Genomic DNA, 18,988 nt, shown 5'->3' with positions numbered 1-18,988 from the left:
CCAAAGACCCTTACAGATCCTGCTGACCCAAAATACCCCAATAATCCCAAAAAAACCTTAAAGACCAAGAGGACCCAAAAGACCCTGCACACCCAAAAGACAATTCAAATCCCTGAAGACCATTAAAGACCCATTGGACCCGTTTGGATCCTTGACCATTTGGAGCTTTAGACCATTTGGACCTTCTTCGATGACAAATAAATAATATCACCAATATTACAAATGAAAGAAATGTTTGTTTGATTGTTGTAAATACAGCAAGTCAAGTTCAGTCAGGTCATTACTCTCAGTTTAAACAAGCATGTGCTTCTGCATCGACGTGTGGCGAGGCGAGCGTTGCGAGCCGATCTACGCTAGTTTACAATAAAATGCACAATAAGAATAAAATGAATTTTACACAAGAATCCTCCGTCATCTGGAAGCAAGTGTGGCCCATGCGGCGATTAACAAGCGATTATGTTATCGCTTTTTGATTTGTAATGATTTGTACTTTCATTGTGTAAAATGAACCAAGGTAGTTTGGGAGACCAGTCCAGATGATTTATGGCTGCTTGAAGACCGTGCCAGTCAGCCTGAGTGAAATACCAGACTCGTTGACGCCGAGGAAGCTCTGAGAATGGCCAGAGAGATGTCCACTTCAACAAGCAAATGATCAGATAAATAGATTGGAGCAGAAGAACAGCAGACATTTGCAGGGAAGTTTGTCATAACCAAATCAAAAGAAGATACTTCATTGACTGAGATCCGGGTCGGGAAATTGACAGATTGTGTCAGTCCCAGTGAGTCGCAGAAGTCCTTTGCTGAGGTGCCTTGGCAGGAGAGAAAGGAACCCACACCCAGCCAGTGAGGGTAGGTAGTGAGAGATATTGACTGCGTCAGAGATTGTAGAAGAGTTCGGAGAGAGGACAGGGTGAGCAGGAGGACAAAAGGCTAGGTGTTGATGGGATAAAGCACAGTTAGGAGAAATTATGAGATGGGGCAGAGGAAAGTGGCAGATTGGAGGTGGAGGAATGAGTTTGAAGAGGGAGGGCGGGGGGAGGAGGCAGTTTTGTAGATGTGTGAGGGGCAACTTCGAAAAAGAGGAGTGAGGGGGAATTTGAAGGTGAGAGGTGAGGTGAAAGCTTGGAGGGGGGAGAAAGCAAAATTTGCTTTGAGGAGGGAAGTGGCGGTTGGTTTGTGAGGGAGGGGTGAGAGGGAAGCTTTGAGTGGGAGGGGAGCCGATGAGAGAAGGCACGGCCATGGGAGAGGAGAAGGATGAGACTGGGTAGTGGTGTGGTGAAGACGGGAGCAGGTGGGAAGGAGGTACAAGGTTTGAAGTGCACGGGTTGCGGGAACGTAGTGATGGAATGGGGGATATTATTGCGATGATTTGAAGGAGAACCAAGGGGATTTGGGAGAGAATAAAAGGACAGAAAATAGGGGGAAAAGACAATTAAAAAAAAAAAAAAAGGATATTAATCAAAGCAATAATATCAATACAAACAAAATCGAAACAGTTGACAGAAAATAAAAATATTTTAATGACAAAATCGATTACAAATATCAACAAAGTCCAATTTTTCAAAGTAACCCACCCCACCCCAATCCAATCCCTCCCTTTCCCAAAATGACCGCCACCCGACACTTGTCCCCCTCACCAGTGTATCAGAGCATTGCAAGCCATTCAACAAGGGAAGCTCTTCCAAACAATATGCATCAGTGTACAGACTACAACCAGTGTACAACAGCAGCAAACTCATTCCTCCTTCATTCAAGATCCTCTCTTTTCGGTGGAGTTATCTGTAGATTGTTTTCAGGTTATTTTCAAACTGTTGATTTTGCTGTTGTTGCCCTAATCATCGTTTTTTGTTCCGTTTTCTGTTGTATTTGGAGCTTATTCTGGGTAGCTAATGGTTCTAGGCCATTGTTTTCGATGTTGTATTTATTTTTTATTTGTCTAATTCTTTTTTTTGACCTTTGGACTTCTGTTTCCCTTCTTGAATTGTTCTATTTGTCTCTGCTTCTCCAGTCTCTGTTTCCATTATGGTGTTTTGTTTCTGGTCAGATTATCAGATATTTTGTTTCCTGATTCAATTTTTTTTGTCTACTGAATCGAGGCTCGTGAAAGAGCTGACATTTACTTCACAAACAAATCAACCAGACAAACAAAATATATAAAAAGAGGGAGCGGAAGACAAGAGAAGGGGAAGCACACAAACACTTGAGAGCACACAACATTTAAGAGCAGGGAGATGTGTGGGAGGGAGAGGGCTTGGGGGGAGGAGGCGTGGGAACGGGGGGGGGGGGGGGGGGGGAGGGGAAATTCGCCAATCTGTTGCCCAATCTCTGTCTCTGTTATTTTTAATAAACTTGAAATCCCGTTTACTTCTGCTCTCTTCTTGTTCTATTTCCTGCTCAACACCAGTAAGTTCTGTCGGTTGCTCCTTTTCTTTGAGAGTTTGTACTCTGGGAATCTCATCCTATATGTATGTCCCGTCATTCCATTGGTGTGTTGGTGGCAGTGCGCCATGTTGGTGACCAATTATTTATTATTGCCTCGTCAGTTTATTCATGTTTTATTCAGAGTTCCTCCTCTGTGAATATTTTATGATGGATGAAATTGTTTTTCCTTGAACTTGGTGTTGCCCGTTTAAAATTAACCTCATCAGGGCACATTCTTTGGAATATCTGTTCCCAGTTGTCCGCCTTTTCTTCTCTTACGACTTTTAGCCTGGCATACTCCATTGCCCATAATAAGGTCAATTTTTCTTTCTTTGTCCAGTTTTTCGTCTTCATTTTAATTCTCTCTTCTTGTGGCATCCGCTTCATGTCTTCAAATGCTTGCTGTCTTGATAATTTTTAAGTGATTCTTCACCATCGAGAGACAGTGCAAAAAATGATAAAATCAAGATATCTCAAAACGTTGTGGATGGCTTCAGACAAAACATGGTGGACAGGTTGGGTGTGTAACTAGGACGAATAAAATAGATTTTCTTGAAGATTCGAATCCGGATTCGGATCAGAGTTTTTTTTTTTTTTTCCACCGATTCTTCACTATCAAGTGATTGGGCCAAAAATGATATGTTGCATGATATCACAAAGAGTTATGTACAAATTATGACAAAACTTGGTCGATGAGTTGGGTAAGTGACAAGAACACGCCGATTGATTAGCCTTTGGTTCAGGTCCGAACCCAGATCCGGCCCATCAGTGGGATACAAAACGTAAAATGTTCAGCCCGGTGGAGGCCGAGTGCCGTTCTCGTTTCCATTACCCGTTCCTGAGTGAAGTATTTTTCGTTCATGGATGCTAGTGAATTGAGGTTCCCAAATGGAACTATCAACCTCGGCTGCCAGCTTTGTTTGTTTCAAGTGGTTCATGAATCTTTCTCCATTACCGTCAATCCCCCATGCTTCATGCATGGCATACACTTTGCACTGGAGGATGATTTCTGTTCATTTAATCTTCTCTGATTTGTCTGGAACCTAGTAATTGTTGGTTCTCCCCAGTATGTGTCCTCATGTGTTTCTTGCAATGTTCATTCTTACTGAATAATTTGCTGCACACAATACACTTATAGGGCTTCTCCCCAGTATGGGTCCTCATGTGTTTCTTGCAATGTTCATTCTTACTGAATAATTTGCTGCACACAATACACTTATAGGGCTTCTCCCCAGTGTGAGTCCTCATGTGTATCTTGCAATGTTCATTCCTCCTGAATGATTTGCTGCACACAGTACACTTATACGGCTTCTCCCCAGTATGCGTCCTTATGTGTACCTGCCGTTGTGTATTCTGATTGAATGATTTACTGCACATAGTACACTTATACGGTTTCTCCCCAGTATGGCTCCTTGTGTGTATCCGGTGTTGTGCAGTGCTACTGAATGATTTGCTGCACAAGGTACACTTATACGGCTTCTCCCCAGTGTGCGTCCTCATGTGTACCTTGCATGGTTCATTCTTACCGAAAGATTTGCTGCACACAGTACACTTATATGGCTTCTCCCCAGTATGGCTCCTTATGTGTACTTGGCGTTGTACATTCTTCCTGAATGATTTGCGGCACAAAGTACACTTGTACGGTTTCTCCCCAGTATGTGTCCTTATGTGTACCCTGCGTTTGTCATTATTACGAAATGATTTATTGCACCCAGTACATTTATAGGGCCTCACACCAGTGTGAATTCTCATGTGTACCTTGCAATGTTCATTCTTAATGAAAGATTTGCTGCACACAGTACACTTATACGGCCTCTCCCCAGTATGGCTCCTTATGTGTACCTGGCATTGTACATTCTGACTGAATGATTTGCTGCACACATTGCACTTATATGGCTTTTCCCCAGTATGGGTCCTTGTGTGTGTCCGGTGTTGTGCAGTGCTACTGAATGATTTGTTGCAGAAAGTACACTTATACGGCTTCACCCCAGTGTGGGTCCTCATGTGCACCTTGCATTGTTCATTCTTACTGAATGATTTGCTGCACATAGTACACTTATACGGCTTCTCCCCAGTATGGCTGCGTGTGTGTACCTGGCGTTGTACATTCTTACTGAATGATTTGCTGCACATAGTGCACTTGTACGGTTTCTCCCCAGTATGGGTCCTTATGTGTACCCTGCGTTTGTCATAATTACGAAATGATTTATTGCATAAATTACACGTGTATGGCTTCTCCCCAGTGTGAATTCTCATGTGTAACTTGCAATGTTCATTCTTCCTGAATGATTTGCTGCACACAGTACACTTATATGGCTTCTCCCCAGTATGAGTCCTCATGTGTACCCGGAGGTGTGTATTGTTACCGAATGTTTTGCTGCACACAGTACACTTATAGGGCTTCACCTTAGTATGGGCCCTTATGTGGACCTTACAATGTTCATTCTTTCTGAATGATTTGCTGCACACAGTACACTTATATGGCTTCTCCCCAGTGTGAATCCTCATGTGTACCTTGCAATGTTCATTCTTACTGAATGATTTGTTGCACACAGTACACTTATATGGCTTCTCCTCAGTATGGGTCCTTTTATGTACCCATAGTTGTGCACCCTTACTGAATGATTTGCTGCACACAGTACACTTGTTCGGCTTCTCCCCAGTATGGGTCCTTATATGTACCTTGCAATGTTCATTCTTACTGAATGATTTGCTGCACATAGTACACTTATATGGCTTCTCCCCAGTATGGGTCCTTATGTGTGCCCGGCAGTGTGAATTGTTACTGAATGATTTGCTGCACACATTACACTTATAGGGCTTCACCCCAGAATGGGTCCTCATGTGTACCTTGCAATGCTCATTCTTACCGAAAGATTTGCTGCACACAGTACACTTATATGGCTTCTCCCCAGTGTGGGTCCTTATGTGTACCCGGCGTTGTGCATTCCGAGTGAATGATTTGCTGCACACAGTACACTTGTATGGCTTCTCTCCAGTGTGAATCCTCATGTGTACCTTGCAATGTTCATTCTTACTGAATGATTTGCTGCACACAGTACACTTGTATGGCTTCTCCCCAGTATGGGTCCTTATGTGTACCTGGCAGTGTGCATACTTACCGAATGATTTGCTGCACACACTACATTTATACGGCTTCTCCCCAGTGTGGGTCCTTATGTGTACCTGGCAGTGTACATTGTTATGGAATGATTTGCTGCACATAGTACACTTGTATGGCTTCACCCTAGTGTGGGTCCTTATGTGTACCTTGCAATGTTCATTCTTACTGAAAGATTTGCTGCATACAGTACACTTATAGGGCTTCACCCCTTTATGGGTCCCAATGTGTACCTTGCAATGTTCGTTCTTGCTGAAGGATTTGCTGCACAACGTGCACTTAAACGGTTTCTCACCGGTGTGAATTCTGATGTGTTCCTGGTATCTTGACTTCCATTTTGATGATCTATTGCAGAAAAGGCACTTGTACAGCTTTTCCCCAGGATGTTTCCTCATGTGTTCCCGGTAGGACGAGTTCTTATTAAATGATTTTTTGCAAACATGACACGTGTACGGTGTTTCGCCAATATGTTTCCTCAAGTGATTCTGATAGGTTGAGATGTCAGAGAGTAATATGAAACAAACACTACACTTGAACACATTCTCTGAAGAGTGGGTCCTCAGGTGTACCTCATATGATGAAATGCAACCGAATGATTGATTGCACATGGTGCACCTGTGTATCTTTTCAGAAGTGGGAATCTGCAACTGTTCTTGTCGATTAATGCTTTTCTGTTTATAATCCGTAAACCTCTCGTGTTGCTGAGAATAATTTTCAGTGAACGTGACAGTATTCTTGGTAGAGGACCTTTCAGCGAACTGAAAGATCGGAGTCCATCTCCCTGAAGATTGATCAGAAAAAAAAAAAGATTTGTCACAGGGATGGAAAAAAACAACATTAACACGAGAGGGTGCATTTTCAAAACAGACGTGAATCAGGAAACTTACACTTTCATGAAAACTTCACCTGGAAGTCAATCAACATATTTTTGAGTAAAAACTACATTTACTCTTGCAAATACTTTAACCATGCGAGGAGGGGGAGTGGGGGGGGAGAGAGGAACAAAAGTGGAACAGAATTAAAGTTTCCGTGATAAAACTTATTGCCGAGACTTCAGGGACAGGGACAGAGACAGATTAGTGTAGAGACCCTTACACAGGGAGACTGCCTAATCACATTGGGAAACTAAAATGGCACTCAGTAGAGAGCATGCCTCCGTCATGCTGAACAGTTTACGTTTTGTCGCCCACGGATCTGGATCCAAACCTGACCCAAAATCGAATTGGCTTGTTCTTGTCACTTAACCAACTCATCCACCCTATTTTTCTCATAAGTCATCAACAAATTTTTGAAATATCATGCTACATATTGTCGTGTCCCCGGGGTTAAGACCCCTGGGTGACGGATGACCGAAACGAGCTTTAACTTTGACCTCATCACTCAATTGTGAAGAATCACTTTAAAATTCTCAGCACTGGATCTGGATTGAAACCTTCAGTAAAATTTAATCAATTCTTCCTTGTTACACAACCAACTTGTCCACCAAGTTTCGTCCAAATCCATCCACAACTTCTTGAGATATCTTGTTGACAAACAAACTGACGAACAGACTTTTGGTGAAGACATCATCTCTATCCACCTATGGTGGCGTTGGTAATTAGAAGGTGTTTATTTATTGCTCTTCAGCTTTGAAGTGTCGGAAACATATAAAGTATATTCAGTACTGAAGAAAAAAGTACGTTCAGTAAACCCTCAAATATTGCGGATTCTAATATCGATCGTGGCTTTCGACCAATCGCGGGCAACATATAATGTCCGGATTCTGTTATCGCGGTATTTCATTTCGACCAATCACGGTTTTTCAGCTGAGATGAGTCATTGTATCCTCGTGTACGATTACCTCCTATTACGAGCCTTTTGTTGTTTCCAGTGCACCGTTAACTATAGTAAACAGATCAGTATACAGGAACGAAGCTTGGTTTAAAAGATGAACAACGCGATTAGGAAATACATTTAATGTGCTATTAAAGCACTCTTATTAATGAATCATCATCAAACAGAAAATGACACACAGAAATTCTGTAATGGTAGCAGTACAAGATATAGCAGGCACACAACAGTTAAGAAAAAAAAGACATCAAATGTCATAGATGTCATGATGGGGGTGAGTTGCTTGAAGGATGAAGTGGGACAAATCGTTGTGGACACAGATGGAATTAAAGGAAGATGGAAGAGATGTATGGAAATGCTGTTGAATGCAGAGAATGAATGGGATGGCAACAGATTGTAACCCAGTTTTAGGACCGGCAGAGAAGATAACCGAGAAGGAAGTTGAGGAAGCGATAAAAGCAATGAAGAGTAGAAAAGCGGGAGGGCCGACGGGAGTTGTGGGAGATATGTTGAAGGCAGCAGGAAGTTGGGGTGTGAAGAGAATGACAGGGATCTGTAATCTGGTGGTGAAAGAAGGCCGCATTCCAGTGGATTGGGAACCGAGTACCCTCGTCCCTCTATACAAGGGAAAGGTGACCCTCTGGACTGTGGCTCGTATCAAGCGACAAAGTTATTGGAGCATGGAATGAAGGTATTGGAAAGGGTGTTGGAAAGGAGGAGAAGGAAGAAAGTGAAGATCGACGAAATGCAGTTTGGATTTATGCCAGGAAGAGGAACGACAGACATGCTTTTTATTGTAAGGCAGTTGCAGGAGAAGTACATGGAGAAGAGGAAGAAGTTGTTTCTTGGGTTTGTTGATCTGGAGAAAGCATTCGATAGGGTTCCACGCAAAGTAGTGACGTGGGCATTGAGGAAGCTAGGAGTGGAGGAATGGTTGATCAGAGTAGTGATGGCAATGTAAGAGAGAGCGCGCACAGCTGTAAGGACGAAGGACGGGAACAGTGGTGAGTTTGAGGTGAAGGTGGGAGTGCATCAGGGGTCGGTACTAAGTCCACTACTATTTGTAGCTGTGATGGAGGTGCTGGCTCGGAACGTAAAGGAGGGTTTACCGTGGGAGTTGTTGTATGCAGATGATCTGGTGTTGATTGCGGAAAGTATGGATGGACTGAAGGAGAAGATGAACAAGTGGAAGGAATGTATGGAGACAAAAGGTCTGAAGGTGAATATCGGAAAAACGAAGGTGATGGCAAGTGGTAAAGCATGTGGTGAGGTGGAAAGAACTGGGAAGTGGCTGTGTGCTGTGTGCAGGAAGGGTGTCGGAGTGAACTCCATTCAATGTACAATGTGCGATGAGTGGGTTCATCAAAAATGTTGTGGTCTGAGAGGGTCATTAACCAGTGTGGCAGCTACATTCAAATGTAAGGTGTGCACAGAGGGCGCTGCAGATGGAGGAAATGTTGAGTTGGATCTTGGAGATGGTGTGAAGCTGGAAGGTGTGAAAACATTTTGCTACCTAGGGTACATGCTGAATGGAGAAGGTGGATCAGACTCGGCAACGGTTGCTAGAGTGAGATGTGCATGGAAGAAGTTTAGGGAACTGAGTGGCATGCTGACGAGGAGGGGAGTGTCTTTGAAGCTGAAGGGAAAGGTGTATGCTGCATGTATGAGAAGTGTTATGATTTATGGGAGCCAGACATGGGTAATGAACGTAGAGCAGCAACAAAGGCTGGAAAGGGTGTAAATGTGAATGGTTCGGTGGATATGCGTAGTATCGTTGAGAGAGAGGGGAAGACAAATGATGAATTGCGAAAGATGATGGGAATCGAGGCTGTGATGGATGCTGTGAAGAGAAACAGGTTGAGATGGTTTGGTCATGTGTTGAGGAAGGATGAAAGTGATTGGTTGAGAAGAGTGATGGAAATGAATGTAAAAGGAAGTAGAGGACGGGGAAGACCGAGAAAGACTTGGCTGAAGGTGGTGTAAGAAGAAATTCGGGCAACGGGCTCAACAAGGGGAGATGCAGAAAATAGGGCAAAATGGAGAAGATTGTCATGGGGCTAACCCGCGCTTTAGCAGGGAAAATGGCCTTAAAATGCCTGTTGTTGTTGTTGTTTGTTGTAGTGGACCAATGATATGGGAAAAATCATTGCGGATTTACCAACATTTCCATGAAACACCTGGGGTCTGAAGGCTCGAGTTCAACCACGGCTAGATCAACCATTCAACCATGATGCTGCACAAAACTACCCACCGCAGCGACAGTAGAAGTTTTGCGTAAGCAACAGGTGGTATTCAGTATATACAGTCGTGGCTAAAAATATTGGCACCCTTGCACTTTTTTCAAATAATGCACCATTTCTTCCAGAAAATAGTTGAAATTAAAAAAATATTTTGGTATCCACATTTGTATTTCTTTGGTTTGCAGTGGAACAAAACAAAACAAAATCTGAAAAAAATTACTAAATCTTAGCTTATTCCACACAGAAATCCTAAAATGGCCCGGACAAAATTATTGGCACCTTTTTGAAGTCGTCAGAAATAATTAGATTTCAAGCAGGTGATTCTCCTTTACTTTGGAATTGAACTCACCTGTGGTGAGTTGCAGGTGCCTGCAATATAAAAATCACTCATTCAACCAGTTTGAATAGAGAAAAGGAGTCTTTCTGTTGTTTTGTGTCCCTGTGTGTCCAGTCTCCATTGAGCCTGGAGAAAAGATAGAAAACCAGAGAATTGTCTGGCACCTTTTTGAAGTCGTCAGAAATGATTAGATTTCAAGCAGGTGATTCTCCTTTACTTTGGAATTGAACTCACCTGTGGTGAGTTGCAGGTGCCTGCAATATAAAAATCACTCATTCAACCAGTTTGAATAGAGAAAAGGAGTCTTTCTGCTGTTTTGTGTCACTGTGTGTCCAGTCTCCATTGAGCCTGGAGAAAAGATAGAAAACCAGAGAATTGTCTGAGGAGGTCAGACACAAGATACGACAGTTTCAACTCGCACCATCCGTCGCCGACTCAATGAAAGGGGGTTCGATGGTCGGAGACCCAAGAGGACCCACTGCTGAGAGACTGAAGAAAGCCCGACTGGAGTTTGCCAAAACACACCTGAAGAAGCCAAAATCCTTCTGGGAGAATGTCTTGTGGACAAATGAGACCAAATTAGAGCTTTTTTGAAAAGCACATCATCTCTATGTTGACAGAAAACAAAATGAAGTCTTCAAAGAAAAGAACACTTTCCCTACATTCAAACATGGAGTTTTGTTTCTTCAGTGACGTTTTGGGGTTGCTGTGCTACCTCTGGCCCTGGGTGCCTTGAATGTGTGCATGGCATCATTAAATCAGGAAATTAACAAGGCATCTTGGAGCGCAATGTTCAACCCAGTGGCAGAAAGCTGGGTCTCCGTCGAAGGTCATGAGTCTTGCAACAGGACAATGACCCCAAACACACTTCAAAAAGCACCCAAGAATGGTTCAATAAAAAACGCTGGACTGTTCTGAAGTGGCCAGCAATGAGTCCAGATCTAAATCCCATTGAACATCTGTCCCTGTAGGTATGTCTGAACAGCAGTTGGGAGAAGGCACACTTCAAATCTAGGAGAACTGAAGCAGTTTGCACAAGAAGAGTGGGCCAAACTGCCAGTCGAGAGGTGTAGGAAGCTCATTCATGGCTATAGGAAGCGCTTGACTGCAGTTATTTTGTCCAAAGGCTGTGCTACCAAATATTAAGTCCAGGGTGTGTAGCAGTATAAACTTCTAAAGTTAATCAAATGATGAGACTGTCCCTGCGAGTGAGTTTTTTTTACTTGCAGCTAATTACGAATTTGTTTGTACCCTCTTCCCATTTCAGGAAAACACAGAAACATGAATGTTGCTTTGTAAAACTCATTATAAGTTTTACAGCAGTGTCACAGCAGTGTTGTATAATCTTTAGAAATATGGAATGCTATATATTGTGAGCAATCTGCATTTTGAACTATAGAACATGTGTATTCATTATACTATCTTACTATAATTCACCAAATGTCTGTCCGTCTGTTCGAAGGTACCGCATAAACGGCTCAACCGATCGAAACGATATTTTGTGTGGGTAATCCTGGGATCTCCAGGAGTAAAATAGGCTATTTAGTTTTCCCAATTTCAGCTTTGGTCTCCAGTATTCTCAGGTTTGGACTCCCGCATAACATTCACGTTCGCATAACGTCCATTGTGACGATGTATGTGTTCACGGTAGTGTTTGACGTGACGGTGTGAACATAATTTCGTAATGTTTTTCGTTTCGTAATCCTTTAATGAACGTTTAATGTTTAATGAACGTTTAATGTTTAATGAACGTTTAATGCCCTTCGATGTCCGGGGCTGCACGCACGCTACACTGGACGGGCCAGCGTGTACCTTGCCCTTCGCCGTCAGGCTCGGGTAAACTGCTGAGCCCCATCTGTGATGGGGACTGGGGCTTGAGACAATGAGACAGTGTCCTTCATTAAAAGTATAATAAACGCTGTCTCCATCGATCTTGCCGAGGCCGTAACAGCCGTAACGTTTAATCTCTACATGAGAGAATTCCACATAGCTATTTGGGCAGTTATTACGCTAACAGATCGCTGTCTCCATCGATCTTGCCAAATCCATAACAGCTATCGGCTCAAAAGCCTTTTAACTGTTGATTTGGTACAGTTACACATATTGGGAATTTGGTACACGTATCGGGAATACATACGACATAGCATCGATAATAGTGATTGTGAACACTATTATCGATCACGATCACGATCACCACGATCATCGTGTATCGATCGCGATTTGAAGCACGGTGGAATAATATTTACCGATATGAACAGTGATGTGGCTTTTATTGAAATTCTAAAGATACTGTTTAGATTTTGCTGATTTGCGTGTGATATGATTCAACGGATGTTTATATGAATCATTTAAAATAAAAAAAACCTTCAATTTCTGATATTTTGCCTTTTCATTTGGGCTTCCCAATTGGAGCCCCGCCCATAGGGCGGGTACCGTTGCTAGTAAATAATAATGTGAAAAGAGCTGTATTAATTACAGAGTCCTGTGCAGTGAGAAATGGAATACTCTGTGGGAACTGAGAAGCTACAAACTCAGCTACTCTCAAGAACAAATAAGTAAGCAAGAATCTCCCCTCTAAGATTAATATGAGATGTTGCCAGATGAACACTATAGTCAAGAGAGTCCCTGTTCAGCTCCAAGCGGCAACCTCTCTGACCTTCATTAATCAGTTTGACTTCGACAAACATACCTTCTCGTTCCTTAAGGCTTGCATTATGTGAAACAGTCTTGCTGGCGCCAGGCTGACTACGACCCTGGTGACCCATTATTTTTCCTTGTCCCCTTCTCACCAATATCAGAGGAAAACCCTTGTCCCTGATGCTATAAAAAAAAAGTCTGAACTCTCCAGAATGAGCAGAAGACTCGCTCAATCCGTCGTTTCTGCTGCTGTTTAATAAGCCGGCTAGGTTCTGTATCTCTGTTGTATCCTTTTTGTCAATCGAGTGATCTTTTCCAGGGTCTTAATTAAATCTTTGCAAGTGGTCAATGTGTGTGGAGATTTTGTTTATGCACACAAATATTGCTACTACAGGTGTCAATACTTTTGTCAATGCCATTACTTTTTATTTCCTGATTAAAAAGGATATATTAAGTTTTGAATCAAAAACAAAAGGTTCTGTAATATTAACAGTGAAATAAAGAATTGTGGAGACCAAATACTTTTGTCAATTTCAACTTATTTTTAGAGAAAATTGTGAGTTATTTGAAAAAAGTGCAAGAGTGCCAATATTTTTGGCCATGACTGTATAAATATATTGTTATGAATTTGGTAGAGCAACATCTAGAGCTAGGTAGATCTGAATAGGTAGGTATTCGGCTGTCGTGACAGGGACTCTACATGTAATAAGTTCTTGATGTTTAGGCGGTCGTCGGGGGAAGATGTATGATTGTGGACCTACCTGGAGGTTCGAGTGTTAAATAGTGAGGGATTAAAGGTAACGCCCCTGTGAGTCTCACCTAGTAGTCAAACCTTTGTCCATTATGGCACTGCAAACCACATAAACATTAGTTAGGTCCTTAGCGCAACATTAAATAATTCCTTTCCCTGACAATGACTTCGGAACAAATGGACAGGAAACCAGGCCAAAAACACCGCCACAATTGGCCGCCACCGTTTACACCTCCAAGGCCTACAAACCTCGCCTGGCACGTGTTATAACACAAGGACCGCGGGGTCGGGGACGGGAGATGTCAGGAGAGCGATGCCGCAGAGGGCGTGACCGGCGAGTTGGGAGGCTATGATTGGCTGAGGAGTGCGCCAATGTGACGTCATCGGCCAGAGATATTAGCGACGGTCGGACGCCATTTCGTGGCAGTTCGTAGAGAGTTCGTGGGGGACCAGTTCGTGGGAGGCAGTTCGTGGAACCAGTTCGTTGAACAGCAGTTCGCAACAGTTCGTGAGCAGTTCGGAGCAGTTCGTCGGAGTTGGCAGTTGGCACCGAACAGTTGGCACTTGGCTGCCAGCACTCCCAAAAGAGAGTCGAGTCAAGTGGAGTTCGCTTGCTTTGTGCAGCTTACGTTGAACCTTTGGTGCACGGACCTTGTGGAGATCGACCTCGTGTGGAGCCGCTGGCCTGCGTCGGACGCGTGGTGCTTGGAGCGAGGCCTCGTGGGTACATCGGGGCCGAAAGGAGCCGGGTGTTGGACGGCGGTCACCAAGACGACAAGGACGAGATAAGGCCGTACCCGCGAATACACTGTGCATAAACCAAAAAGACGTGTTATTTTCGTATTCACCTCCCTCGTATCGTGTTTGATATCTGTTGTGTCTGGGATCCCAATTTAGGCTTATTCGATTTATTAGTATTACCGGCACGGGCTTTTTCACTGTCTTTACTTATAAATAATAAATCCTTATATTATTTTCTGTATATATCTGAACGCAGTTTTCCTGGGTGTTTCATTTTAGTAGATAAGGCGGCGGGCGGAGCTTTGCTGTGTCCGCCATTCCGCGCGTTTAACTTTGTGTTGAGCTTTAATCCGCCATTGAGTTTTCGCCTCGGGAGTGTAAAGTCTCGCAAATCGGCCATCCGTAACTGTGGTGTTAATCACGGTTGCGTAACAATATATATATAGACTAGCTTCGCTTGGCTCACTATGCTCGCCTCACCATGCGTCGTTACAGGAACAGGCTTGTTTTAGCTGAAGATAATGACAGTACCTGAGTTGCTGTGTTGTCATGATTTACACCAATCATAATACTGTTCTGTTTGTAGGGGGTAGACAATGATTACCTTAGAGCCAGGTAGAATGTATAGATTAATGTGCTACGACTGTCGTGAAGAAGAAGAAACCTTCATGTATCGTAAGTAGGAAATTTGTGTAGACCGTATGTCGTGGAAGAGCTTGTATCTTCGTCCCCATAAGAGGGTTGGGGTTTGTTAATTAGCGAGGGATTATGGGTAAATTAATTCCCTGTATGTAATTGACTGTAATCTTTTCCTGTGTTCCTTATGACACCGCACTACTCACCATAATTAATAACGCTAAATAAAAACCAACCAGAAACAAGACATTGAGCACTATCGCTGATAACACCGACTTGGTGAGCACACAGGACAGGCAGGTTTGTGAGGCCACACCTAGAAGAGCAGTGATTGGTCGGGATTTGATGGGCACAAGGACTGGTAAGATGAGACTCGCTGATGGGAGCGGAGACGGAGATGTCGTGGGATGACATCAGAACCTCAAGTACAAAATAGTTGGAATGGTGGACATTTTCTCTTCTCGCTTCTTCTCGTTCTGGATCCCATAATGAACGGTCACATTTTTCCTTCTTGTGCAAGGGAGATTCATTACGAGCAGTCGTGTTCCGACATCTTCATGATGATCGTGAGGAGGAAGAGCTGCGGACCGAGAGCTGTGGTTTCCTGCGCGAAGATGACGAAGCTAAGCGCGGCTGGAAGAGCAAACTGCACAGAGGCCTGGTTTTCCCGCCCACGCGCTGCGAAGATACACCAGCAGCTTCGAGCTAAGTGCCACAAACCACACATTTATTTTCCAGTTATTTTATCCTTTGTCTGTATTCGGGTCTGTATGGGAGCACTCCAATTAGGAATTTAGTTTATCGTGCATTTTCTTTGTTACCGGCATTTTGGTTAATAAAGCCGGCATTTTCTTGTACATTGTAAATCCCGTGTCGGTTTGAGTCGATTTATTGCAGGTTTGAAGACTGCCGGTGGGATCCGTGAAGGTAAGTGCTTGCAGCTTCTCCCCCACTTGCTTCCCTCGTGTGTAACAAAGGTCCACCATTGAATTAAACGCCTCGGAGTGTTAAGCTCGTTTGGTTCTCCGTGTCACCCTGCGGTGTTCACCAGAGGGTAGTCACACGACAACACAAACAACTATTTTGCACAAATGTATCTGTGGTGTTTGTGATATTACATTTTTATAAGCAATTTAGGTTGAAAAAATAAAAACAATTCAAAAAAGAACTCCTCAGCACATACATATGGGAGGGGTAGGTGTAGACTGGAACTTTGGGATGATTACACCTCACCACCACATAATTTTAAAAAAACACCAACACAAAATTAAAAGCACCTCAGCACCACGAAATTAAAAACACCTCACCACCACGAAATTAAAAACCACCACCACGAAATTAAAAACACCTCACCACCATGAAATTAAAAACACCTCACCCTGGTACTCGTTTGGTAGTGGTTAAAAAGCCTTTGAGCTCACCATTTGCATTGCACGAATCTTCACTCGGCTCTTCCTTCACATGGATTGTGTTTAAAGTTGGAAGAGCGTTATCATGGAGACATCTTTCCTCAACTTGACCAGTTTCACCTGCGCAGCATCGAACGAAAGAGCAGTGCAGCAATTCAGTTATTGAATAAATGTCCTTATTCAGCATAAATGATGGCTTTTGATTACAATTTATATTCATGTTCAACACAATAACTCAACTCATGTAAGAGCAAGGAGAGAGAGAGAGAGGGCAAAAGAGCAACGCATGAGCAGTGGGACCAGAGTTGGATGCAACAAGTGAGGATGATGAGAAAAAAAGGGGCAAGGGGCAACCTGAAAGTAAGGGCATTGGGTTACATAGGATCAATGGGGGTATAAATATTGCAGGTAGGCATGGAAGATTACATCAAATGGTGGAATATCACCAACGTTATTCACTCAATGGAAGGTTCGATTCGAACGAACAGCCAAAGGAAGGATGTTCCACAAATTAGAGAGAAAAAACAAAAACAAAGAGTGAATGTGGTAGTCCAAGCATGGATTTCAGGATTTTATTTTCCAGACAAGCATGACGGAAAGAACGCGTGTGTCCAGGAGCTGCAGAGGTTTTGGGCCTGAAAATACAAAGGAAGCCAGATCGCAGAAGAGGTGATAAAATAATTAAATAAACATAGGGGCAATGCCCCTTGTGCTCACCTGGTAGAATAAACATTATACTGCACTGACTAAAGGTATTTTAAACCAATTCCAATGGTTGCTGGAGGACAGGTCAGCATGTAGATCATACTAACATAAACATAAGACTTTAAACAAACAAACAAAATACCTCTTTTGGGGGGCAACGCCCCCCCCCTAAAGACAAAAAGAAGTATTTAAGAACACTGCAGAACTGAAGTTCTGAACACGGAACGGAAATGGAAGTCAGCTATCGCCGCAGCTCGGCTTCATTTGTATCGGCGCACGCTATTGGTTGTTGGCTATTCAAGCGGCCAAAAAGTAGCGAACTAACGGAGTAACGGAGCAAAAAGTAGCGGAGTAGCAGACCAAAAATTAACTTCCGTTACTTGGTCCGTTACAGTAAAAAAAGTAACTTCGTTACTAACGGAGTAACAGACCGGTGCCCACCTATGCTGAGAGGAAATCAAATATCTATTTTCGGGGGTCAAACCTGGACCCACTTTGACCCCTGTAGACTCCAAAAGGGGCAGATTTTTTTCAATGCCATGAACAGACTTTGGTACATCACAGGTGGTGAAGATTGTGGTGAGGTTTCATCAAAATAGTGTGTGTAGTTTCAGAGGAAAAAGCAAATTACTATTTGGGAGGAGGGGGTGGGGGGGTCAAACCTGGATCCACTTTGACCCCCGGTAGACCCCCTTAGACACCGATTTTTTTAATGCCGAACAAACTTTTGTCACAACACAGCAAATATCATTTGTGACAAATTTGGTCTCAATCCCATCAGCAGTTTCGGAGAAGTTTCAAGTGTTTACGGACAGGCGGACGACGCGCCATCGCATAAGCTTCCCTGAACTTTGTTCCAGGTGAGCTAAAAACCAGATAGCCAGCAACCTGTCTGCGATGTGAGTGCAACAGCTCTGCTTTTCCTCAATGCAGATGATGAAAGGACTTTAACAGAATTCCAGAGACAAATGTTTTGTGAGAGTGCCAGCCCAGCGGGAATGGCAGTACAGTACTCCATTGAGATGTAGAGAAAGGATTGCAGACTGTGAAAGGTCAAGATTTTTTTATGCCTCCGCCGGAGGCATTATGTTTTCGGGTTGTCCGTCCGTCCGTCCGTCCATCCATCCATCCATCCATCCATCCAGGCTAAACCTCGTTTTTCTCAGCAACCATATGTCCGATTGAGATGAAACATTCAGGGTAGGAGTGACACCCATGCAGAATGTTATGATAATTGTGGCGTCGTAGGTCATGTGGTATGGCAGCCATTTTGGATTAAAAGCAAATGATGAAAAAAATATTTCTCGGAAACTGCTGAATGGAAAAAATTTATACTTGGCACATTGTCAAGTACTCCCAATGGGGAACAAAAGCATGATAAAGATGACATCATAGGTGAAGTGGTATACCAGCCAAAAATGTTTTGATCGAATTCCTTATGAATGATCGTTTTGAGGCCATTTTTCTCCGCTAAAGCGGGGGTTAGCCTTGCGGGCCCCATGACCTCACGGTTCCCTTTTTGAGGCAGTTTTTTTTTTCTCGATCGAATTCGAAGGGGATCGAATTCCTTATCTTACTATAATTCACCAAATGTCCGTCTGTCCGTCCGTTCGAAGGTACCGCAAAAACGGCTCAACCGATCGCAACGATATTTTGGGTGGGTATTCCTGGGATCCCTGGGAGTAAAATAGGCTATATTGTTTTTCCAATTTTTCCAAGTTTTCCAAATTTTCCAGTTTTTCCAAACACGATGGAATAATATTTACTGATATGAACAGTGATAAGGCTTTTGTTGAAATTCTACAAATACTGTTTATTCTACGTACCAGGAGAGAGTAGATCGACTCCTGACGAACTTTTCCTATATAAACGTGCGGCTCCGAAGTAACATGGCAGCATGTGCAAAGCGACTGAGAAACAGGTGTAGCGGCCGCTTCTGTGTTAGATTCGATGCGCACTCTTCACACATAAACGTACGACTGAGAAAGACGTGTAGCGGCCGCTTCCGTTTTGCAGAATTCAATCTTTTTTCAAAATGGGCGCCATGTACTGTTTAGATTTTGATGATTTGCGTGTGATATGATTCAACGGATGTTTATATGAATCGCTTAAAATAAAAAAAAAGCCTTCAATTTCTGATATTTTGCCTTTTCATTTGGG

At 43.2% G+C, this 18,988-nt stretch overlaps 1 protein-coding gene across 1 annotated transcript; it reads right to left on the bottom strand.

Moving 5' to 3' along the window:
- Positions 1 to 3,438: 3,438 nt before the first annotated feature.
- LOC137414722 (uncharacterized) lies at positions 3,439 to 5,433 on the bottom strand. The gene has a single exon (XM_068100233.2). It carries the CDS (start codon positions 5,431 to 5,433, stop codon positions 3,439 to 3,441), a length of 1,995 nt encoding a protein of 664 aa, XP_067956334.2.
- Positions 5,434 to 18,988: the final 13,555 nt, after the last annotated feature.

Source organism: Myxine glutinosa, chromosome 5 (genome assembly GCF_964187855.1).
Source record: "Myxine glutinosa chromosome 5, kmMyxGlut1.1, whole genome shotgun sequence".
NCBI classification, from domain to species: Eukaryota; Metazoa; Chordata; class Myxini; order Myxiniformes; family Myxinidae; genus Myxine; species Myxine glutinosa.
The sequence above is the reverse complement of the archived record's forward strand: the minus strand, read 5'-3'. Positions and strand labels throughout refer to the sequence as shown.

What these genes read in the sequence shown, in the direction of transcription:
- LOC137414722 (XM_068100233.2), bottom strand. Translation starts at nt 5,433, where the DNA reads ATGAGGATTCACACTGGAGAGAAGCCATACAAGTGTACTGTGTGCAGC.